Below are 26,354 nucleotides of genomic sequence, written 5' to 3'. Positions count from 1 at the left end.
CTAACCCCTCCCCTCTACTCCCATTTATTAAGCTGATATATAAACCTTTACTTCAGGCTCTTTGAGGGGCCTCTCCTTACAGAATGCTTCCATATGCATGCGTATAAAACTTTTCTCCTATTCATACATTGTCAACAAATTAATTGCCCCCATCTCTCACCAATCCCTCAAACGTAAGTTGGTAGAGAAAAAGCTTTCCTCCCCCAAATTACAAACGAAATGATAGTATTTCAGATATACTGTGCTAAATAACTTAACAAAATTAATTTTACTTATTAATTTTTAAATGTTACTAGAAAACTTAAAGTTAAATATGTGGCTCACATTCTGTTTCAACCGGACAGCAGCTCTGGATGCTGATTTATTCCTCTAAATGTGATTCTTTTGCTTCTGGCTGGCAATTAGGGTAGGGTCAGAGGGCCATCAGCAATTAGGACAATTCAAGATAAATGTGTCTTGAATTTTCCAGAAAGCTGGTCTATTTCTGGTTAACTCATTTACCTACAGTGTAGCACTCTGGAGTTTACTACGGCCTCTTCTCTTCATAGACACAGAAACTCCAATTTTTGTCCCCCAAGCCCATGAAGCTGTTGGTCGCTTTAGGCTCAGCTTCTCAGCCTCTCAGCTGCTGCTCTGTGGAGGGAATTTTTCCCGAGAGAGTAATACAGCTTGCAGGCTCTCTCCCTTCTCTGCTTCCCTTCTCTTCTGGAGCAAAGCCCCATAAATTCTCACAGCCCTGGAAGCTCTCCAATAACTTCAATCAGATGATTTTCATATTTTGTTTGGTGCATCTGGTTGTTCTCAGAGGGAAGTTCAATGCGAAACAAGCAAGACTGCCATTGCAAGAGGCAGAACTTATATTAATTAATTAAAAAATATATCATGCCTGTCGTTAATGTTATAGGATTTTAATCACGGATGATGTGGAGAACTGAGTCAGGGTTCTGGAAAAAGTAATTTCACTTTAGTCAGGAAAAATTTTAAAGAAGAGTGGGGATGACTTTTAGTGTAGGAGAGTTAGACAGCAAGGAAATAGTCCAGAGTCAGGAAGTGTCATGTAGGACTAGGAATAGAGACTATTTGATAAAATAGCTGATTAAACAGATAATGGAAATTTTAGCTCAAAGAAGTCAAATGAATTATAAATCACATGTTAATTCTGATTTGTAGTATTGCCTAGAGTACATTATTGAGAAGGATTTTAAGTATGCATTGGGGTTCAGTGGGCAAGAAGGTTGCAGTCCACTGGCAATGTCTGCAATGGACAAAGGATGGGGATAGCTGCACATGAGTGTGAATCATAACATCCAAGAAATCATACCCAATGATTAAATGATCATGCATCAGAAGTATACTATTGAACTGTTTGTAAATTAAAATAATTTAAATTTATCATGTAAAGTTTCTGAACATGCCACCCCCAAAATACTGCTTTGGCATATTGATTGTTTTGAGTTGAAGACACTTGAGCAACAGTAGATTCAGGATAGGCTCCCTGACCTTCCCCCTTCTACCTAAAAGCAGGGCATAAAATTTCCCAGGAGCAAAGTGCCCTTTCTGATACATGGTACAATTCAATCACCAGGGATACCACTGACAGACGCCTTATTAATACAACCCTTATCTTCCATTAGTTTCCCCTATATATTTACCATTCTACAGTTTGCCATCCTAAGAGCCAAAATCCCTTTTCCTTTGTCATGTCACTTCTCTACAGACACAGTGTTTTGTGCTAAGATGCTAAAAAACACTGTAAGTTCTAACCACTCCTTTGAGTTACCCTTCACTGAGTTTCTCCCACGTGTATGTGGGTTGCACAAATAAAATTTGTATGCTTTTAATCTTGTCAGTGTAATTTTCAGGGTCCAGCTGCAGAACCCAGGAGAGTAAAGAAAAAAATAGTGTTTTTCCTCCTCTATAATCACATGACTTCAAAGTGCTCTTGATCAATATCAACATGATGGAAGGTCTTTAATGGAGGACGAATGGGCTTTATATTCAGTGATGACCTATTTAAGGTTATAACTGTCCTGCAAGAACAGTGAGCATGCCTTGCACATTTATAGGAAACATTTGGCTGAGGGAGAGAATAGACTGGGTGACAAAACTGAGATTCAGAATGATCTTGATAGTCAAGAAAATTGGTTCAGACACCAATATTTATTCCACAAGTATCTACCAAGATCCAGTTTTGTGTCATATTCTAGCAAGCAAACAATACAAAAATAGAGTTTCTGCCCTTTACAGCTTACAGTATAGTATGGAGGGTGCGATCAACATCAACCAGATAATCACACAAAAATGAATAAACATTGTGAAGTTAAATGGTGCTGTGAGAACACACGAATGGGGCTTGGGAGTTCCCTAGAGGAAGTGATACTTGAGAGGAAATCTAATGGCTTTATAGGTATTAACCAGTCAATGTGGAAGGTAAGATAGTGGAAAACAATCTAGGAAGGAGCAGCAATGGGCAAAGGGCCTGAAGTAGGCAGGTTTGAGAAGAAAATCAGCCAGTGCAGCTAAAGCACAAACCTCTAGAGGGGAAATGATGCAACCTAAGGCTGGCCCAGTAGGCATGCACCAAACCACTCAAGCCTTGCAGGTCATTGAAAGATTTTGTCTTTATCCTATGAACAATGAGAAGCCATTGAAGGGTTTTTTTTTTTTTTTTAAATTTATTTATTTTTTTAAATTTTCAGAAAAACAGTATTCATTATTTTTTCACCACACCCAGTGCTCCATGCAAGCCGTGCCCTCTATAATACCCACCATCTGGTACCCCAACCTTTAATATCCGAGTGTCACAGTCAGATGTGTGTTTAGAAAAGGCTGCTCTGGCTGCTCTGCAGGGGCTAGGTATGGGATGTGGTGAAAAGGAACATGTAAATGCAGAGAGATAACTTAGGGGGTTACAGCAATGGTCCAGAAGAAAGGTGGTGATAGTTTTAGGTGACCAAAAGTTAGAGATAAACCATTAATGGGACAGGGGTACTAAAAAAAAAAAATTAATGTGATTTGAGGTACCCTAATATATACAGTGTCCTGGTCAATGGTTTAACTGTAATTTGAACTGTTACATTAGCTTGTTCAATTTAGAGAACCCCCAATCTGATAAACCCAAAAGTGTCCAAAACTATACCGGGACCAGGAATGGCAAAGTAGACTTGACGGTAGAGAAATGGGACACTGGAGGAGAAAAATGGAACACCCAAAAAGCAATATCCAAAATTCAGAGGGTATTATGTGAAAGAATATTGACTTAAATTATTGTTCTGGAAAGACAACTAGGACCCTAAGGGAGAAGCTATTGGGAAATCTATGTCAGCACAGTCTAAGGGATGCTCAGTAATGGAGGGAATGCTTTATGCTACACTGAGCCTGCCTCCTTGGCCAAGACGTGCAGAGGAGACTTGTGAAGAGATGCTGGGTTAAATCATCTTTGTAATCTCCTTATACTCTTCAGGATTCTCTGATTCTCTCACAGTGTGATCCTGTTTCTTTCTTGAAAACCTTATGTTCTTCATATTCCTATCAATACCCCTACCACCACTACAATCCCTTTCTACCATTTATTTTTATTTGTTTTTTAGGATTTTATTTATTTGACAGAGATAGCGAGAGAGAGTGCACAAGCAGGGGGAGCAGCAGGCAGAGGGAGATGGAGAAGTAGGCTCCTAGCTGAGCAAGGAGCCCTATGCAGGTTTTTTGATCCCATGACCCTGGGATCATGGCCTGGGCCAAAGGCAGATGCTTAACTGACTGAGCCACCCAGGCAGCCCCCTTTCTACCATTTAATGAAAATACATATGCCAGGCCCTGTGCAAATTACTTTAACATATAGTTCATTTAATCTTTAAAATAACACTATAAGGGAGGTAGTAAAATAGCATCCCTGTTTTTTTAGATAATTTGAGACTTAGAGAAGTAATTTCACAAGAATACAAACCTAGCATTTTGATTCCAGAGATAGGACTTTTAACCAGTGTACTATATCCCTTCCTAAAACCACTTATTATACTATATGCCAATGAATCCCATACTGAGTTCAATGATTTTAACCTACTTCTAAATTTTCAAATATGAAAGTATATGAAACACCATATTTCTTATGACAAAATATATTCAATGTTATAGGTAGTAACTTTGTCAGGTAGAATAAGGTTATTATGCTTGGTAACAAACAACCCCCAAATCTCAGTGGCTTAAAAACAACAAAGTTTCATTTCTTGCTCATGCTAAATGTCCATGACAGATGATCAGGGGAACAGTTTATCAAAGTCATTCAACAACCAGGCCGACATAAACAACCACTATCTTGAATGTTGCCGGTAGGTGTCGGGGCGGGGCGGGGTGGTGGGGTGGGGTGGTGGTGGTGGGGGAAGAACTCTGCAAGGTCTCACACTTGCAGTCAAATGTTTCAGCCAAGCAACAACATAGGCTTTTGTGCCCACAATGCATTGGTTAGAACCGGTTGGGCTAACTTGTTCCTTCCAAAACCAAATGGCTTAGAAATGCAATCCAGCAATGTGGATAGCATTGGGAGATCTGGGAAAAGCTGGCAAAACATGTTAGTAACTGTCGCAGACAGTAAATATGCAAGGAAGCCAGGAAACATGCAAACGGCTTTTGTTGCATACATTTCAGAGTTTCTACCAAGAAGAATTATTGACCACCTCTCTATCAGCTTGATTACTTATCCCATGTTCAGAGTATTACTATACTAGAAGAGGGGAAATGTACAAAACATGCTGAATTCTGGTAGAAGTCTTCCCTGTATTTGTAAAACATAGTTTGAACCACAATCATGTCGGGGATTCAAGCCCTTGGCATGCCATATTAGTAAGTTTATTTTACTTGGGTTAGATACAAGTGTTTAGACAGAAAATGTAATATTTTACTAACTTACAAGGTTCATTGTACCAAACTATGTCAAGCCATCACTGGTGAATGAGAGAAGATATGAAAAACTCAAGCCTTACATTAGGTTTTGAATATTAAGATGTTAGAATAAAAATCATTTAAATGCATTACAGAAATTTTATTCTGAAAATTCTTGGCAATGCCAGTCCATCATTGTCAAATTAACTAAAAGTATGCTCCTCAAATCCCAATTTTATTTATATAAAAATGCAAACCTCTTACAAAAGTTTTGCTTTCTGGCAGATATTTGTAATAATATAAAATAAAACAAGTAATTCATCTTATTTTTTGCTATAACTCAGAGTACTCAATTAAAATTTGAATGGCTTTTATCCGCCATCTGTGGAAAAATAAATAGTTTTATTCATAAGCCCTCCATGATCTAAACTACAAAACTAAAAACCTGCAAAGAAAATATAGACAAATCAGTGGCATCTATGAAGCATTTCACTGGAAATGGTTCTTAAGGAGATAACAATTTCTTGTTGTAAGTGATTTAAATGCCCAAAGAGAAAGTATGTGTGGTGTTTGTGTACTTAAAACATAATTAAAATTTGTATTACAATTCTAGTTTAGGAAAGAACTGGCTTTAAAAGGCAATTTCCTGTAAGGTCATTGCTCTGATATTTCAGATGGTGCCTTTTTCTAATTTGAAAGCTACATATTTTAATAGAGAATGGTCCAAAATGTTTTTAAGGTCAAACTGGAAATATGTTGATGATTTAAAAATGCAAGCAAAGTGCTTTATTATATTATACTACCAGAGTGTTATTGTAGTTTAAAAATATCATTAAATCAGCACAAACCCGCACTTATCATTTCCTGCACATTTTTCACACTGAGCTGCCTTCTGACTATGAGTAATCTGTTAATCTGCTCTTTGCCTCACAATCCGTCAAAGTGACAGATTCATTCCTTCTCTAATACATAATATCTTCATTTACTGTATGCCTTGCTGCAACTTGCTTTTTTGCTAGCATGGAAATTTAGAAAATCACAAGCAAATTTAGAAACTTTACATGGGTGGTTGTTCTTGTTTGTTTCTCATTTCTTCCATTATTCCAGCAGTTGAAACTAAAACTTTTCTGGACTCTTAATGTGAGTTAATAGTGTTTCCAAAATGAAGGCGGTTTCAGGTTTCAATAAAAGTGTTGTTAAAGAGGTTGGAAGAGGGCAAATGGTAATCATAAAGTAAGCACTCCCTTTACTGCATCAAAACACTGACCATAGAAGAATTTTCTTCCAGTGTTGGTGGACAACAAATAGATTCTCACCCTTTGCCCCTACCCCTAGGTGTAAGAAAAAAAATTTCATTAAAAAAAAAAAAAAAAAAAAAAAAAGGAAAGGAAAAGCTATCTGTCCATTCATCTAGGGATGAATTGCTTCCCGCAAAAGACAGGGCTTCACTAGCATAAATACCCCTGTTTAATTGAAAGCCACAATGTGATTTTATTTAAGTTGAGATGTTCACTTTTATCATGATGTTGACTGATGTCAGGCCAGGCCAGATCTCGGGTTTCTTGCTCATTGCTGCTTTTTTAAAAGATTTTATTTATTTATTTGACGGAGACAGAGACCATGAGAGGGGGAACACAAGCAGGGGGAGTGGAAGAGGGAGAAGCAGGCTTCCCGAAGAGCAGGGAGCCTGATGCAGGACTTGATCCCAGGACTCTGGGATCATGACCTGAGCTGAAGGCAGACGCTTAACGACTGAGTCACTCAGGAGCCCCTGCTCATGGCTGTTTTGACAATGCAAATGGTTCTGTGGTTTAAAATTTGCTCGCTGTTAATTCAACAGAATATATTCTCTGCTCTCCTTGTTTCTTGCTTTAGTTCAGCTGCTTATTAGTCTATAAATTCTGCAAATAAAGAGAATGAAGTACTGAAAGACAGGAGAACGTAGAAATTCTAGTTTCCTTTCACCTCAAATAAGAGATAAAGTACATCCTCTACAAATCACAATTTGGCTTCACTTGTTACTGATCCAGGTTTTCACATACTAAAATAAAGGTCATTATTGTTAACCTCGAAAGTCAAAAGCAGGGAAGTTATGAGCCCTGGCTTTCTAATCAGTCCTTTTCAGCACACAATGTTTTTTCCATGTGTATACCCAACACCCGACAGCATTTTCTTGTCCTGAGCACCAAATTGCATCTGATTTGTCTTAATGGATGGCAAGGGAGCTAAAGGCTTTTAAAAATCAATGGACAAGAAAGAGTCAATAGAACAATAATGTTAGTGTTAATTCAATCAAATCAGCTAAAAGTTGTTTGCTTTTTCTCCTTTAAGTCCTTTTAAACTGGCCGAACGTTTGACTCATGTGGTATTTATCATACTGAGTGAGTTTTTATGCGGCAATGAACAGCAAAATATGAAGCTGTAAACTCGGGTAAACATAATATATTGTTAGAGTGAAGAAGTATGTGTTTTAACATTAATCAATTTCCAAATGTAATGTTTTTCATTAACAAGTGAAACAAAATAATTACTGAGAAGAAACAGAACCAACTGCCAACAAAAACAGAGTTTGCGAGTAAGTGCAGGTTTGGAAGGGCAACGATTTCTCCATGACAGGCTAAGGACCCACTCCCACACCCCTGGACACTTTCCCTAAAACGTTCACACCCCGCCTGGGGAGGCCAAGCCACACCAGCAGGCCTCAAGCTCAGATGGCACGTGAAAGTCACCTCTCCAAGGCACTCTGCACGTAGTAGGTGCTTGAAAAGTACTCAGGGAGTGTTTCTACAGGTCTGATCTGCACATGGTCTCATTCATTTCATGCTGTAGTGGTTCCTTGTTTAAATACAAGGGAAGCTTTTCTGCATCGGATTACAGAATGAATGATGGGGCAGTCAGTCTATGGATGCGACTGGCTCCGGCCACTGAACTATAATTACAGTCTTCCATTTCTTAGGTTCATGTCATTATTCTGGGCCTCAGCCTGCAATCCCCTCCCTTCCCGTTCAGAATAGAGGTGAATGTTATAAACTGGAATTAGTACTTCGACTTTTTAAACGTGCTCATTACTCTAGAAGGAAAAACTGAATCTTTTAATTAAAAGCTGAAATGGTAAAGTGTTAGAATGGTAAATAATTGCTTTGGTAATTACCTTCTTTACATTGGACCCTGGGCCACAGGTAATCTGAGTTCATCATGTGGATGGGTAACAGTGGCCCAGGGAATCGCAGGAGTTCTTCATCCTGCCAGTTAAAAATGCTAAGAATTTTCAGGGATCCATCATTTCAGATACAGCAGCTTTGGGAAAAAGTGAGGGGGGAAGGTGCAATCTGTTTTCTATAACTCTTATGGATATAGGTTTCTTGAGTCTGCAATTTTGGAAAATATGAAATAACTAAAATATTAATGAGTGTTTCCCCAGCCCTAATGGCTTTAGATCCTCTCATGAAGTACAACAGAAAAAGCAGGAGATTCTGGTTGAAATGCTGAGTCCCAGGGGTCCAAGAGATCCAGTCAGACAGCAGGTAGACATCTCAACTGAGAAACTGAAGAGTGGGGTCAGCGGATGCCCAGGCTGGCAGCGCCAGAGTGAACAAGCAGAGCAAGTGAAGAAAAAGAAATTTTGTTCAGGTGTGCAGGGGTGCTGGCCAGTTAGGTCGTGGAACAAGGCAATTGGAGAGGGTGTGCAATTCGAGGTCACCGGCTCTGGCAGAGTAAGTGGTCAGAAACAGGACCCAAAGTGGGCTGGGCAGCCAAGTGCTAAGAGCAGAGGAGAAAGAAGCGATGGGGCAGCACCCTTGGTGAACTGCTGGAACCCAATGGGAAGGGTAGCCTCAAAGTTGGGCCCAGGCATGGTCCTAGGTTCTGAGTGGGCAGAGGAAAGAAGTGGGATGATTACTGAGGGATTGAGTTTTCTCTATGGCAGGGCTAGAGAGGCTGGAGAAGCCACTCTAAGCCAGGACTTTGCTTGTAGAACTAGGAGGGAAGGAGTCCTCTTTCTATCAAGTGTTCTTAAGGACTATTGTAAAGCTTTGACCAGTGGACTAAGGACCTCTTCACGAACAGGAGGAACAAGGAGTCACTTGAATTTAAAGGGCATCAGCACCATAAGTCAAGACTCTGTCTCCCCCCATCTCTCTGCCTTTTTTGCTTTTTGGCTTCTTTTCCATTTACCTGTCCAGATTCTGTTGGCCTGGCCAAGGTCAGGTATACCTCTGCCACAGTGGCAACCCAAGACGACTTCTAGCAAGTGGCTCCTGACTCCACAAAATAGGCATGCGTAGGCAAATACAGATAAGCAATTTCCAGTAAGAATACACAAAACAAAACAAAACATAGGAGTTCAGTTTCGGAAAACTTCTGCTGAGAGGTTTAAAATGATACTTAACTGGAGACTTTAGATTGTGGCTATCTTTTAAGGGATCATTTTAAACAACTTCATGAGAGAGATTTCATTTACTACATGTAGGAACAGGGCCAGGTTCCAGACACTCTCAAGGGAGAAAAGTATGCAGGTACTTCTGGGTTCTGGCTAGCAGTTAAATCTAGGGCGAGGTAGCTGGTATAGGGAGACAGGGGAAATTCATTTTTTGTGAGTGAGGGTCAACAAGTTCAACGCATATTTCTCGAGTGTCTCCTTTGTGTTTGGTGCTGTTTGAGGAGCTAGGTATATAGTGAGCATGAGAGAGATAAAGTCCCAAGGCTCAGGCAGTTTACATTTCCAGTGTATTTTGGAAGTGTGTGTGTGTGTGTGTGTGTGTGTGTGTGTAGACAGTAGGCAAACAAGCAAGAAGATATCAGGTAGTGAGGAGTAGTGTAGTAAAAACAAAAAAAGATAATATAATAAGGCTGACTAGGGCTATTTTAGGTTGGATGCTAAGGAAAGGTCTCTCTGAGGTGATGACATGTATATGGAGCTGTATGTATGTATGTATGTATGTATGTATGACATGTATATAGGAGGAAGCTGCTATCTAGGGTCTTTCCTGGGGTGAGGGAACTCCCAGCAGAGGGCCTCTCATGCAAAGCTCTTCAAGTGGAATCAAGCCTGGAGCGTCCAAGTAAAAGGGACACGGCCATGGTATTTGATATACAGTGAGCAGGGTACACAATGGTATGAGGGACAGTCTGGATGGTAGCACCCAGGGTAAGGACTACTATTTGGTTCCCCAAGAGCAGTGGGAAACCTCTGGGAGGTTTTCCATGGGGCCATGCTGGGCTCCAGTAGGGGCCAAAGGAGCAGAGAAAGCAGGTGGGAAGCTATGGCATGTGTCCTGGCAGGGGTGACGGCAACGTGGGCTGGGATTGCAGCAGCAGAGACAGGCTGGATCTGGCAAGGGCTTTGGTTGGAGGGAGCACCAGCGCTATTTACTGAGGATGAACACGGAATGGGTCAGGGTGAGGAAGCAGGGAGCACTCTTGCTTTCTGTCTTGAGTAAAAGTGGGATGATGGTGACATTTTCTGAGGTAGAGAAGACTGAAGAATAAACAGATGTGTGGAGGGAGAGAAAAACCAAGTTGTTGTGAATACTTGGATTTGAGATCCAAGCGGGTATGTGTCAAATTGGCAGCTTGGACAGATGTGTCTGGAATTCAGGGGAGGGTCAGGACTGGACATATAACTTTCAGAGTCATTAGAATATAGAAGGTATTGGAAACTATTATTATTATTAAATAGCTTGTATAAATAATATATATTATATTATGTAATAAAGATTAGGGCCATTCTAATGGTTATCAGTGTCTAGGGATCTCTGGTCAGCAGGGAGTAGAACATGCATGGAAATTAGATGTAAACTGCCCAAACAAGAGCCTCTCATAAAAACACATCGCTATCCTGCTTATGAATAAAGCAATGCCACTGTCATCCTATTTTCAGGAAAGGAAAGGGTAATTCTTGCAAAGATGTAGGGAAAAACTTGACATTTAACTGGTTAACATTCAGGATTAAGACTTTCATTTCTCCATGTTATCTGAGCTCCTACCCAAGCCAGGCCAGTTGAACAGCACCGGGAGGAGAGGGAACATGATGCCACCCTGCCTTCTGGGGAACCCACAGCTAGAGCAGCAATGGCGGTCAAGGAGCGAGAACCAGACTGGGTTTCCGAGTCCGGAGAACTGCAGCCTGCAGATGAGCAGGTGCTGGAAATGGGGGAGTGTAAAATGAGAGGCAGCAATACCGACAGCTTTTCTTAAGCTAACGAGAGAAATGATGAAAGTAAAAACTGGTGCCTTTGGTTTTATAAACAGATCATTAGGATGTAATGCAAAAATGTAGATAATGGAAAACAACCATAACACAAACGTTCAGAGAAACCGTTTGCGAGGCTAATCAGGAAATCCTCTGTTGTGGTTTGGTCTGAAGGAGGAGTATTTGTTAAAAATCTGACTTACTTGCTTTAAAATTATCCAAACTTAATCATTTCGGGAGAAACATGACATGCAAGTTCTGTATTTAATTTAATTCATTTATACATTTTCTCTCTTTTGTGTTGGTGGGGGGAAAAAAAAGCTTAAGCAATAGAGAAACCCATCAGGCTGACAACTGGGGAGAAAAGAAAAATGAAGCCACAGCCATCCGTCCAGAGTAGTACTTGTAGGTTACGATGACAGGCCAGTTGCCTCAGTCAGGCCGGCTGAGCTGGCGTGAACCGGGGTCAGTGGTTATTAATCACTTGTCAAAGTCTGCAGGGCTTTATCATCTAATTATAGTTATAAGTATGTTTATATCACACAAACATGTAGCAAAGCGGCAAAGGATGCAAGCCTTCATACAATTGGTGGTGACATTTGAAAAATCTACAGATAAGCAATAAATCATAAAGCAAACACTGCAAAAAACCATGCCATTCATTACTGTTTGGGCATTCAGGGATTATTTTCTCTACTGTTTATTTCCATAAACATTATTCCATAACCTTATGGAGCCTCTGACTACCTTCCCTTCTCCCCCTAATTTTCCAATGAGTTGTAAAAATAGCAAGTATAATCACCATTTGAAATGAAAGACTGGTTATCGACTCCATCCACAGGAACAGACAACCAGAATGTAATCACAGCTTATTTTATAAAACCCATTTCTGAACAAAAATATCTTGAGCCGTTCTGAAGAATCTACATAAACACATAAATGGATGTGCCTAAGGGAGAGCTCTAAACCCCACAAACCAATAGATGGCATTTTCAAAGAAATTACTTAAGGCTGCAAACAGCATCCATTTTGCTCCATTTGGAAGCACGGACGTTTACATGCTAGGAGACATTTCTCAACAGGAACGAACTGTGAAATTGTTTCCTCCTACCCAACACGCCTCTAAATTGTATTAGATTATGTTAGCTGTTTCTGCACCTTGTCAAAGAGGCTGTCAGTGCCCCCAAGAGGCAGCGTGGGTGGACACGGGAGGCAAGGGCCCTGGAATCTGAGACGCTGCTGAAATATCAGTCAGCATGTTACGCAAAAATAATAACCATCAGACCCAGGCCTAACAATACGAAAGAAATGGCTTTGTTGCAAATCTAGACACCAGGGGATATCATGAGGTGAACCACGTGGATTTCAATCCTAGACCGTGAACTTCTCAGGAAATGATTACCGTTGTTTCCCACTTCCATCCAATGTCAAGCATCGCTCTGTGAGCCCAAGTGGCTTCTTTGACTCTGAGGAAAACAATCTATGAATATATGCTGTGTTTTAGTTATTGGCATCCTAGAGTCAACTCTTCAAAACCCAAATTTGCCTGCTTTGTGAACTGCATGCTATCTTTAATCATAAACACATAACACTAAGAAGGTAATTATGTTGCAGAAAGAAAAGTCTTCCCAGAGCAAAATGTACATGAAAGACTTTGGGGATATTGGTTGTTCTGTGACATTAATTAAGCTAACTGAAAACTGATTCTAAATATATGCGTGTGTGGGCGTGAGTATGGGTACAAGTGTGCGTAGGAGTAGGAGTGTGGGTACAAATCTTTGTTCTCTGGAATAGCTGCAGATATTTCACTGAGGCCGACGTGGCCACTTCTGCTCCCACAGGGCACCAGCATGGTGTCTTGAAGGACCTGCACGCACACGTGTTCTCGTCCCCATCATGTCTGCATTACTCTGATCACAATAACACTCAAATCAGGAAATCAAAGACTCTTTGCTTCTCATGTTCAGAGCTTCTGCTGGTAGAACTTTCCATCCAGAATTCAGGTTAGATGCTTGTTTATCCAAGGGGTGAGTGAAAGACTTTTCAATTCTTACATTTTTTTCATGTTCATTATCAGTATCTTCTAAATTTAAGTTTAAATTTCAGAGTTCTGTGTTTTAGGGTCTAGGTGTGGGATACTATTTGTAAGAAATATAATAAATACAAATCTTAAAAGAGTCATGTTTTTAATTTTAAGTTAACTTACATGTATTACATGATTTAATTTATCCCATTTTTATATGATGATATATGCTGACCGCATAACTTTATCATTGTCTTTATTTACGGTCCAATAATGTCTTTCTACCAATCCTTTCAAGCTGCTGGATTTATGGAGCCAAGAGCCAAACCACGTAATCCACAAGTTTTCTGAACAGCTAAATAAGAATTTTCTAAGAAACTGGTGGATAACCTGTTGACAAATGGGACTGACAGCATTTTGTCTTTGCTTTGGAATTTGGCTTTTTACTTTATTGTGTAAAAATGTAAATTAATTTTCCCTAAATGAATGAACATTTAATTGGCCAAATAAAATATGCTGTCTGGTTGGTGAATTTTCTTATATTCCATCTTTGGGAATCAAATATTAGAAGAGATATTTAAAGTTACATAGTACTACATCTAAACATTAATGAATGAATACAACATTATGAGGTATGTCTCCTAGGTAGGGCAGTGTTCCCTCTGATGGTGGAACTGGGTTCATTTGTAGAGTGCATGAGTCTCATCAAAGTCACAGAATCACAAGGCTGGAAGTGACCTGAGAGAGCATGTAACTCAAATCCTTTCCTTTATACACGAGGGCATTCATACTATTGCTGAGGTCTGGACAGGTTGAGAGGTTTGTTTGAGATCAGGTACTGGGTTAGTAGGAGAACTAGGATGGGACTTGGGTCCTCTTTCTCCTTTTACCTTTTATTGAAACAAAAGTCTCCACTTTCTAACACATCTGTACTATCACATTCATTTGTTCAGATTGCAAATACTGATTGTTACACTTTGAACCAAAGCTGGATTTCCAGTTACCTTAAAAGTTTATTCATACACAGATTAAAAGAGCTTATGAGCTGAAAGATTTTAAGAATGTTGAAATACCTTTTTATATACTCTGAAATTACAAACTCAATTTTGAACTCCTTATTATATTTATTTATGACAGGGGCAATTCCCCCTACCAGATAACATGAAAGAATGACCAGATCATGTGTATAAACCAGGAACACTTAGAAGTAATTACTAATAAAGAATGACCAGATCATGTGTATAGACCAGGAACACTTAGAAGTGATTACTAATAAAGAACATTTACTCTACTTCTGTCAATATTCTGGGCCCCATTAAAAGTCCTGTAAACCACGTAGGTGGTCTCCTGGCAGCCATGTTAGTTTTACATGGCTCAGTTGGCTGTTCATTACTGACTGGACCGAAAGTGGACACCTGGCCCAAGCAAGGCCAATCACATTCTCTTTCCTGGAAAGTAGGAACTGGGATTCAGACATAGCCTGTCAGGCTTGGGATGTGCTATGAACTGTAACATATAAACTTAAGAGCTGTCAGATAGCCATATGTGACTGCAAACAGAAAGCTGTTGGCTTAGAGAGAACAGTGGAACAGAAGGAAGAAGCAAGAAGAGATGGAGTGAGGATACCACCTGGCTGCCTCTCAGCATTATGGTTCTATTCCCTTCCTGAGGCCTGGCTGCCCTTCTGTTCCAGGGCAGCTCTGTATACTTTTTAAATTTTTATTAAAGTTCAATTAACCAACATATAGCACATCATTAGCTTCAGGTATAGAGTTCAATAATTCATCAGTTGTGCATAACACAGTGCTTATCACATCACGCAACCCAATCCCCCAATTACCCCACCCCCACCCTCCCTCCAGCAACTCTCAGTTTGTTTCCCATAGTTAAGAGTCTCTCATGGTTTTTCTCCCTCTCTGACGACTTCCCATTCAGTTTTCCCTCCCTTCCCCTGCAGTCCTCAGCCCTATCTCTAGTATTCCACATATGAGCGAAACCATATGATAATTGTCTTTCTCTGATTGACTTATTTCACTCAGTATAATACCCTCCAGGGTCAATGTAAATGTTAAGTATTCATCCTTTCTGATCAGCCCTGTATTCTTTTTTTTAAAAAAGATTTTATTTATTTATTTGACAGACAGAGATCACAAGTAGGCAGAGAGGCAGGCAGAGAGAGAGAGGGAGGGAGGAGGAAGCAGGTTCCTCGCTGAGCAGAGAGCCTGATGAGGGGCTCGATCCCATGACCCTGAGATCATGACCTAAGCCAAAGGCAGAGGCTTTAACCCACTGAGCCACCCAGGCGCCCTGTAGCCCTGTATTGTTACTAAACAAACCCCTCCTGTCTCTCTCTGTCTCTGTCTCTCTCTTAAGTCTAGCTAAGTTGTTTTTGATATGTTCGACTATAATTCACTCTCTGTGTAATAAATATCATACTCTAGGGGTGCCTGGGTGGCTCAGTAGGTTAAGTGTCTGACTTTGGCTCAGGTTATGATCCTGGGGTCCTGGGGTCGAGCCCTGTGTGGGGCTTTCTGCTCAGCGGGATGTCTGCCTCTATCCCTCCCTCTGTCTCTCCCCCTGCTAGAGCTCTCTCTGAAATAAATAAAATAAAATAAAATAAAATAAAATAAAATAAAATAAATACCACATTCTAGAGTCAGAGCTACAATACTAACACTGGTGTTTTGGCCCATTTTATGGGATGAACCATAGTACAGGTGAGAGAGCTGGACAATGAGATGCATTACGATAACTAAGATCCTGTAGATGAAATTCAAAATAGACTGATTTTTAATAAATTCCTAGTATTTAATAAATAGTAATAAAATGATACTGAGTTGTGCTGATAAACAAATTTATTTTCTGGAAAATCATATACTCCTACATATATTTCAAAAACACAAATTCCAATTTGCTTGTCTTCAGTGAGCCTAAGATAATGAGATTTTTCTATACTGACAAATGACTCATTATCCCAATGACATTTGTGAAATAATGAAATAATTTTGGGATTAACTTCTGAAATTTTGGAAAAAGAGAATGGCCTTTGAACTGATATACGCCGTCTTGATAAATTTAAAGGAACCGGATAATACCAAATGATTCATGCCTCAAAGGTACTAAACTTCACATACGGATTAAAATAAAATATCTATGCAATAAATTAACACTTAAAGAGAGCTTGCTGTGTGCCTGAAACTGTGCTAAGCATTGTTCGTGTTTTCATTCATATGATCATCCCAAAAGAACAGGGAGTAATTATGATGCCTGGTTGACCTGAGCTAAATGGTTGCTCAGAGTCCTAAAGCTGGTAAAAGGGCAGAGCTGCCATTTAAACCTAGGTAGACTGTTAACTGCCACACCCTAGTAGTCTACAAAAGAAAAGTAGACTGAACTCAGCCTTCTAAAGAAAAGAACTTTGGAAGCTCTTTAGAAGTTTTGGAAAACAATTTCGTGACACCAAGAAAAATGCACAATCTTTCAAATAATTAAAAAAAAAAAGACATTTAGCTTATTAATGAATCTTACCGGGGATTAGAAGGAGAAGGTGGATTCATTTCTTTCTGATAGTGACGTCCCTGGTTGACAGGCTGTAAAAAAAGACAGAACATTTTACTAAACAGGGTAATGTTCTTTACATACACCATGTGCTCTCATTGCTGCCGTTTTTTCCAGAGGAACAATCTGCAAGAAGGGGTTGTTTAGTTCACTGACGACTTACAGGCTGTTTGGAAGATCCAGCAAATATCAAGGTGGTAGACATGAGAAAAAACAGGTTATAATTCACTATAATTATACGCATTACGATAACTAAGATCCTGTAGATGAAATTCAAAATAGACTGATTTTTAATAAATTCCTAGGATTTAATAAATAGTAATAAAATGATACTGAGTTGTGCTGATAAACAAATTTATTTTAAAGGTTATTTTAATGGCCAGTCACTGCACAAGATAGCATCTATGGTGCAATTAAAGTTCCTATGTGAGCTCTCCCTCTTTGTAGAGTTTTTACGCTGTTAACGTTCATTGTACAGTAAAATAAAAGATATCTTACAGAACCAGTGCTGCACAGCTGGTATCAGCAATAACTCAAGAGACCCCGAGATAAGGATTATATATTTATGTGTCCACATTAGGAAGTTTGCAAGGATAACTTGCATTTTTGCTAATGGAATTATAACATGTTAATCTTAGGTCAAAGTGGTCATTTTCCCAAGTGTGTAATAAAAACTCAAGCATTAATCAGTGAGTTGAAAAAAATGGTGCCAGTACCTAACAAAAATGTGAAATCTCAACTTTATTCTCCCTATGCGAGAAACGTTTAAGTTACTATTTCAAAACATCGTTAAACAACTCCATCCCAAAACCAGCTTTAAACTCTTGCCTCAATGGAATTTGATGTTTTTCCTTTGTTCCCAAAAGGGAGAAAATTCCATTATATCTGATACACATTCTCTTTTGAACATCAGCTCACAGGATTTTTCTTATGTGGTTAACAGCCATGTAATTCTAATACGAAAATCATTTTTAACATTCTTATTTTATTATAAGTTGCAATTTTGTATACATTTTTGAATTGCATTGAAAGGATTTCCATTCCTTCCTAACCCAAAAGGGTTCATGTTAAGCTTTTCTCACCCATAGGGTGGTCCTACAGTGTTGACTCTAATGGAGGGAACTAGTATGGCAATGGTGCCTATCCATACAGAGCACATATTCCTTATTTTCCACATACTCCTATTTTTAACTCCTAAAATATTAAAGATGTGGGTCATGGGAATTCTTTAGCATAAACTGTCTTCCTCTATAAATAATCTCTTGGAAGTGTTCCTTTAATTTAAATCAAACACCCTGTCTGATAATCACAGTCACTTAGCCTGACTCTCTGTGATGCACCATGAATTTAAATGTACTCAGATACTTTGGTAATTGAACTGGTATCAATGCATCACCATTTTAGTAATAAGAAACAACAGCTGGGAGAACAGTGGAAGGAAAAACATGTCATAAGACATATTTGATCTCACTGGAGAAATAAGACTTCCAGCAATTTGCAAGTGAAATTTAGTTTTATGATTTAGGCTTTATTATTTCACAGCAAAAAAGGAATTAGCAAGCAAAGGGCCTAACAGGTTCTCTAGAGCATCTCACACTGGTGCAAAAATACTCCTGATAATATGTTCATTGGTATTCGCCCTGTAGTTCAGCTCTACTCCAGCCTCCAGTGAAAGGGCCTCTACCCCATTTGCTTCCAGAGGCATTTGCATAACTCTCTATGCATCACAGTTCTGGTATTCGGTAAATTTCCATTTTCTTAATTTTATACCATTAATTCTATTTACACCTGTCTCCAACCCCCTTATTTCAAATGACTTATTCCATCCTCTGGAGAATAGAAATGGCTACAGAATCCTGTCTTGTTTGTGACTCTGCTCTCAGACTACACAGAGTGACCCTTCCACATTTTCTCCTGCTGTATAAAACCGATCCAGGGATGCAAATAGTAAGAGAACACAGTCAACAAAAGGCTCACATTTATCGTGGTTTCTAAGTTAGAAAACAAACAAACAAACAAAATAACCAGTGGAAATGTTTCAGAATTAGTAAAGGGTGCTAACATGAGGGAACAGAAAAGTAAAGGAAAAAAAATCCTGTTAAAATAATTGTAGGGTAATGGAACTCAGTCTGAACACCTGATTCCTTAACTTAATTTTTGGTATTGAAAAAACTAATTACCAAGTTGTTGCCCCCAAATATTTTATTCTAAGCCACTTCCATTTAATGGTGGTACATCAGGGCAGAGCTCCTGACTGCCACACATAACTGCTACCCACGGCCTTATGTGCCCCACCTGCTAGGGGCTCAGCTGGGGAAGGACCTAAGTCTTGTTTTGGAGTGGGTACCATACAAAACTGGGTGGCCCCAATTCCCTTTCTTGGTACATGTCTCCAAATTTCATAATCAGTCTCCAGGGCAGGAAGGGGTTATGGCAATGATGTGGCTAAAAAGTCCCTTTAAGGTATTTCAGTTCCGATAACTGCTTTGATGCTTTGAAAGGGCAGAGCTTTCGCTTGGATGAGGTCTTTTTATTTTCCTAGATCCAAATCAGAATGAAGGAGAATGTACCTAATGGTTTCTAAAAGCTCTCCGAACACGGTGGGGTGGGATTGGGGGGGGGGGGAACATGATGGGCTGTCTGAAGCCAGATGTCCTCATCCACACGTGGAAACAGATCTGTTTCGATACACATGTAGCAGTAAACCTATCTGTACTAATCCTGGGTAGGTAATAGCCAACAAAAGCACCAAGTTAAAAAAAAATTGATTTTTTTGACTTTGGAATTTAGCTATATTCAGGGAATACCAAGAGAAGCAGCAAAAGAAGAGCAACCAATACCTACAGAGAGCCAGACAATAATCATAGCACTGGCTGACATTTAATCGGCACAGGCTCAGCGTTAAATCCTTGCTAGATATTATCTCATTTGCTCCTCACAGCAATTCTGTGGAACAGACAGGATTAACAGCTCCGTCTAACAGAAAAGGAAATTCAGACACTGGATGTTAACCCAAGGTCATGCCAGCCAGGAAAGAGTGGAGCCAGAGTTTGAACCCAGTTCACCACACTTTACCCTCTTAACCATTAGGCTGTAGTGCTTAATCCAGCTCAGAGGTTCAGCTACAGTGGTGAAGACCAAAGTTTCCGAAAACACATATGGCATACTCAGTTCAGGTTATGCCAAAAATAAATAAATAAAAAAAGTCTGAAATACTTATTTGAGATCTATAAGACGACCTACTCACCATAAATGAAGTTCATGATTTCATTCTTATGACATATCACTATATGTTTGAAATTAAAAAAGCAAGTTTTGCCAAGCTGCGAAACTGGGGACAAACATAAGGTATAATAGATAATACTTTGAGAATGAGGGAAGTTTATTTCATGGGGTGACTTTCATAGTCACTGCACACAGAACAACTCATACATTTCAGTATTACACTGACTCTAATATCAGTTTTCATATATCATTTCTACGGTGGTATAAGAACATCTGCTCATCTGATTTATCTGCCACTTAGCACAATCAACTACTTACGTTTTTAGTTCAGGAGAATTAAAAGAAAACTCATTACACCCAAAGAGAGCTGAGAAGTTAATGAATCTGTAGATCAGAACAAATTAAGACCTATTAACCATAAAGAGCCTGAAATGCCAATATATTATATATAGGACACGTAGTAGCCAGCAATCATCCCGTAAAATGAGGATATGCTAATGAGCGAAGAAATGGAACTGATCCTAGAAACTGAGGACCTTGTCCTTTTGGTGGCGCTGTTGCTATGCACTAGCGTCAGGAAAACGGAACAACTGAAATTTGCCACTGAGCACAGGAAGCTTTGCTTTCCCATGATCAAGCCGCTAGAAATTTGGGGGTTGAGAGAGGGAAGTGAAGACTAAATAAAAGAACAGGAGATAAGATAATCCTGCCATGTTAAAAGGTAAAGACAATATTTTCATGGTGTTATGTAAAACCTATGAAAATGGCAAAAATGTTGCAAGGTTAATCAAGACCATAAATAACTTGTCTGAGAAGCTCACCATATGCTTGTAATTTTATTAAGTGCATTTTGCCTTGTTTTTCTCCAAATATTATGCTCTGCAGTGTGCCATGTTGATGGATGCACACGAGAACATTTTTTTTTTTTTTTTAAGAAGCTGAGGATATTTACGTGCTTGATATTAGATTATGGGAATTCTTAACTTGAAGGGATGATGGTTTTAGGGTTTCAGCTTATAAGATACAGTGTATAGGAGGCATGCTTTCCTTGAATCTCAGGTAGAGGCAGGACAGAGAAATAATGAAATACTGAAATAATAAAATAACGAAAGGGCTTATTTGAAAGCTCTGAGGGGATAAGTCTGGATTTTAGTGGTTAAGCTCACATCAAGACAAGCACAACAGAACCTCTACCTCTCCTTATAGCTCTCAGTAGTCACAAAAAGTGGAAATATCCTAGCAATCTTTTCTGATCACTCAAGTGGCCCTTTGAGGAGAATAACTTCGGGGGAGCAGCAGGTAACAACTAGGAACTTACTCTGCTAGGCACTGGGCACACACATCCCCTGCACTCATTCAATTCTCACCATGCCAGTATGAGGAAGCCCTTTTATGATTCCCATTTTATAGGCCATTGTGCCAGTAAACAGCAGAGCTGGGATTTGAGCTCAGGTTGGCTGAAGTAGAGTCTGGATTCTTTTGGGCACCGCAAAAAGCTGTTTCCATTAATAGGTACTCTTTTTCCTTAAAAAGAAACACCACACACACACACACACACGACATGGTTCTATGCTATTGTCAATCAAAAGCCCTCACCAAAATAAAAATCACTTAACAATCCATTATAAGCAACTTTTAGCTCCCTTCCTCAGGCTGCCTAGAGCCGAGTTTTTGAATAAATCTCATGAGGGCTACTCCTAACAGAAACTCTCCAAAATTGATTACTTGTAGCCTGGTTTCCACAGAAGTTGTAAAGTATTGTTTTAATTGAATTTGGCTCTAAGTTAGAAACTTTGAAAAATTTGTCTGTCAAAGGCCAATGGATTTCTCAGTAGGCTTGATTTATTTAGCAAGAGATGCCTACAAAAGCCAATTTGCTATGAGAAATATGGTTACATTTAATTACACTTTTAAATGACTAATTTATTATATCTAAACACCTTTTAAACAGTACATATTACTCTGAACTGTACAGATGCTGAGGAGAGCTGAGGAATCAGAGCTTGTAGTAAACACAATAGATTTTGCTAAAGACTCTTCATTCCACTCGGCATGGGCTTTCTGTTTCAGAAGTCAGTGTGTGTGAAGTCATTAGGTAAAGATGCTAAATTGAATGAGACCTGCTTAAATCTCCTTCTTAAACCATTGGTCATCCGTGGATGGAACTAGAGGATATTATGCTAAGCGACGTAAGTCACTTACGTCGAGAAAGACAATTATCATATGATCTCTCTGATACGAGGAATTTGAGGGGGATCCTGGGGGATAGGGAGAGGAAAAATGAAACAAGATGGGATTGGGGGGATGCCTGGGTGGCTCAGCCAGTTAAGCTGCTGCCTTCGGCTCAGGTCGTCCTGGGATCGAGTCCTGCATTGGGCTTCTTGCTCAGTGGGGAGCCTGCTTTTCTCTCTGCCTCTGCCTGCTTGTGTGCATGCTCATTCTCTCTCTCTGACAAATAAATAAATAAATAAATAAAATCTTTAAAAAACAAAAATAAGATGGGATTGGGAGGGAGACAAACCATAAGAGACTCAAACGATAAGAGACAAAACAAACTGAGGGTTGCTGGGCTGTGGGGGAGGTAGGGAGAGGGTGGCTGTGTTATGGACATTGGAGAGGGTATGGTTATGGATATTGGGGAGGGTATGTGCTATGGTGAGTGCTGTGAATTGTGTAAGCCTGATGATTCACAGACCTGTACCCCTGAAGCAAACAGTACATTATATGTTAATAAAAAGCAAAACGAAACAAAAACAAAAAGAATACAAAACAAAAAACCATTGGTCATCAGGCCTTGTCTGGAGAGAGATTTTCCTTTGTCTGTATATTTAATATCATTTATCAAGTCTTGAATGTAAAATATTACCTGCATCACTCAAGAGTTTATTTAAGCGAAGCAAAACTGAGGTTTATTTTGGAATTTTGATGAAAATTACCTTATTGTAGAGTAAAAAAGGAATCTTTTTAATATTACTGATTGATTCAGTCAATGACTAACCGCAGATGACGGCGTGGGACCTCATGCCAGGCACTGTGCTCAGCATGGTATTGCCTTCAAGGGGTAACAACCAGGCCTCAGGCACATTGCTAACAATGGCTCCCTGATGTGGTAAGTGCTAACATTGAGACTGAAGATAATGGGAACCCAAAGAAGGAATAATTCTGTGCAGGGTGGTGGAGAATCAGAAAGGGTTTCATGAAGTGGTGTGTTTGAGGTGGGCCTTGGAAAACAAGGGAATGGAGGGTCTCCCCAGGCAGATCTGGATACAGGGCACGGCAGTGACAGGCACACTGCGTGATATAGCTAGAGTATGGGGGCCTTCTGTGTGTATGTTGGCTAGGGGTGAGAAGGTGAGACAAGCAGAGACTCATTCCAGGTTCTGTTCAAGGTGATGGAGAAACAAGGACACTAAGAGGAGATTTTCCTGTTTAAGGAGAGACTCCACCCTCGCCTCTGAAAGATTTCTTTCTGTTCCCTTTCAGAACTTGGAATCCTTTCCCCTTCTTACCACATGATGAGCTGGCACTCATTCTCCAACTCTGGCTTAACTGTAGCCTTCTCTGTGAAAGTATCCCTGGAACCAACAGGTAGAATCAATTGCTTTCTCTCACATGGGCCTCTCTTCTACAAGACATTATAAAACTCTTTATTCTGTCATCACTCAGTGCCCCAACTTACAGGGAGATGTTGACTCTCTGCCTCTCTCCAATATGGGGAACATCTCAAGGCCAGGTCAAGCTTTACTTTTATCGCCAGCATAGCTCACAGCCTATTGTACCACTCAAAAGCAAAAGCAAAAGCAAAACAAAAGCACCCCAAATATGTGGAAAGAATTAATGTGAGACAGATAAGCTGGGTTGAGGTGAGAGTTTCACGAGTTTAACCGCACTCTAGCTTGTCTTAAGGGTTGCTTCAAGTTAACATACTCCTTACTTGCTGACGGAAGACCCTTGATCTGTAACAGAACTAACTTCCGTTCTTTGAGATTTGTAGACCCCTGGCCTTGAAGCATGATGGACCAGAACTTTCCCAGGCCACAGAGGCCAGCAAGCCTATTGGGAGCCACCTTGGCTTTCTGATGAGCCCATTAATTTTGTAGCAAGATGTTGTTCCTTTTCAGGTCACACAAATGACTTGACCACCTCCCTTTGTGTGTCTGCAGACCTCAGCCTCCTTTGTGGAAAGAACACAGTCTTCCTACACATCAGGAAATGAGAGCCAGGCTCCCTCGCACAAGCCCCGAGCACTGAGTTAATGTCTGTAGCTGGCATCATTGAGTTTGCATGGGCCACTCCACTCCCTTTGTTGATCCACTGCCTTAAACCCCTTTAAAAACCCTTGGGCTAGGCAGAAATTTTGGAGTTGGCCTCTGGGTAAAAGTTGGCCTTCTCCCCAGGTGGCTGGCCTCCCAAATTAAGCTGAAAGTCTTTTCTAACCCAAACTCCTCTGTTGAGTAATGATCTTCCAAGTGACAGGCAACTGAACTTGAGTTCAGGAACAAGAGTGTCATTGAGATATTCCTGGCTCTAGTGGCAGAAAAGAAGGTCTGTATCTCACAATGAGGCCTGGAGAAGGGTTACAGTGGGCTGGAGCAATGTCTGGAGAGATCATCAGGTACAAGGTACAAGGATGTGGGCTGAGTGCATTCAGGAAGTTATAACTTGGACTGAAGCATGGAGTAAAAGGTGAGGAACAGTGAGAGATGAGTCAGAGGAGGGAGAGGGTCTCAGATCATGGGGGGCCCTGTATGCCTAATCAAAGAGCCAATGGGAACTAGGAAAGGCTTTATGCAGGGAAGAGGTAACATTAGATCTGGGCTTTATGAAGATCACTAGTGTGAATAATAACAATAATAATAATGAGAACTAACCTCAATTGACTAAACGCTTATTGTGTCTCAGATACAGTGCCAAGTGTTTACAAGGTCATGGCTTAGATTTGAACCTTGGTCCTTTGACCTCAGAGCAGATGTTCCTCACCATCAGGTGCTTGGACAGGAGGTACAGAGGTACCAGGAGATTACTGAGGGAAAGTGGATGAAAAATAAAGTACCAAGGTTATGCTGTTAGGCGGGGAGGAGTAAAATCCTGAGGATTCTTAGGATTTGGAAATGAAGGGGTGGGAGAAGTGGAGAAGTACTCCACATTTCTGGTGGAGTGCCACTGTAGATGGCAGCGCCATTGAGATACATGAAAAGCATGTATCTTTGTAATAAATAAAGTTATTATTCATTTCTTCTTTTTCACTCTCCCTGTACAACTTCTAAAGAGAAAGGCATGCACTCTCAGAAAGCCCACAATGGTTCTTGTAAATTGCTCTATTTAAACTCTATATGAGCAACAAGATGCAGAGTTCATTAAGAAACACAATTTTCCATTTGGTGATAGTTCCAATATTGAAATAGAGTGAATTTGATGCAATAATAAACATATCTTATGAATACCAAAGGTGGGCTTTTCAATTATTTTCTCTGTCTAACAAATAGAATGTTTTCAATTTCTCATTTGGCCAAATGGAGGGGTTATTAAGTTCATTACCAATGGTGCTATTTTTGGCTGTTTACTTTTATAGAGTGGAGTAGTTGTTGTGTATGAGGACTTTAGTCCTTGCCAGCACAGGACAGTGATGAGAACACAGTATCCGGGGCAACCAAGAGCTCAGCCTTTTCAGTCCATAAATAATCATTCCTCAGTTTGCCCTTTGGTCTCTGAGCTACTTCATGACAGAATGAGCTCATTCAGGAGGCCTCTTTTCTCTTTCTTACTTTCTGTTTAAATGACTGCTGAGGAATATTTTGTAAGAAAGGCAATATTTCAGTTCCATTGTAAATTGCATTGGCAAAAATCTGCAACTTACTCTTATGTTCTTAGATCTGGCTACAAGGATACTCTGAGTAACCAGCACACAGGGGTATTTTTGTTGGATGGGTAGATACTCTTTGGCACCAAGGCTGCTGGAGGCCTTATGTGTGCTTGGTCACTTAGTTTGATGAAAACATAACTAAGGCAAGAGAAGCCTGGACAATGGGCAAAGTAGGGATAAAAAACACTCACGAAAACATCTTTTTCCCCCTAAATCTCCTTAGAGCCAATCTGAATTATTCTTCTATGAAGACGTGTATATAATCTCCAGAGCAGAAATGTCACCATCCACTGGATGTCTGTGGCATCTGTTTCACAAATTAAGTCACACACTAAGAAGTCACCTTGTTATGGTGGTTAGAAGCTCAGACTGAGGAGTCTTGCCAAGCTAAGTCTGAACCACTACACTCAAGAGTCTCAATTTTCTCATCTGGAAATTGGAATGCAACAGCACTTACCACATAAGACAGCAGTAAGGACTGAGTTCGATTACACATGGAAGGCCTAGTGCCAGAGCTGCTGCGATTTTGAACATCTACAAAGATGCTGGAAACTTGGGAAAAAGAATTGCTTGGAAAGAAAACTGTAAGATTAATAAATATTTAATTAGATACATAA

The 26,354-nt window shown here is 39.9% G+C and overlaps 1 protein-coding gene across 2 annotated transcripts in view; it reads right to left on the bottom strand.

Moving 5' to 3' along the window:
* CFAP20DC (CFAP20 domain containing) overlaps positions 1–26,354 on the bottom strand; it is a 253,473-nt gene that overhangs the window by 32,240 nt on the left and 194,879 nt on the right. For both annotated transcript variants that reach the window (XM_044253283.1, XM_044253284.1), the window contains one exon: positions 16,620–16,681. In XM_044253283.1, the coding sequence (XP_044109218.1) occupies positions 16,620–16,681 (62 nt within the window). The remainder of the gene's footprint in view (positions 1–16,619; positions 16,682–26,354) is intronic.

The sequence above is a fragment of the Neovison vison genome, chromosome 6, assembly GCF_020171115.1.
Source record: "Neovison vison isolate M4711 chromosome 6, ASM_NN_V1, whole genome shotgun sequence".
Lineage (NCBI taxonomy): Eukaryota > Metazoa > Chordata > Mammalia > Carnivora > Mustelidae > Neogale > Neogale vison.
The sequence above is the reverse complement of the archived record's forward strand: the minus strand, read 5'-3'. Positions and strand labels throughout refer to the sequence as shown.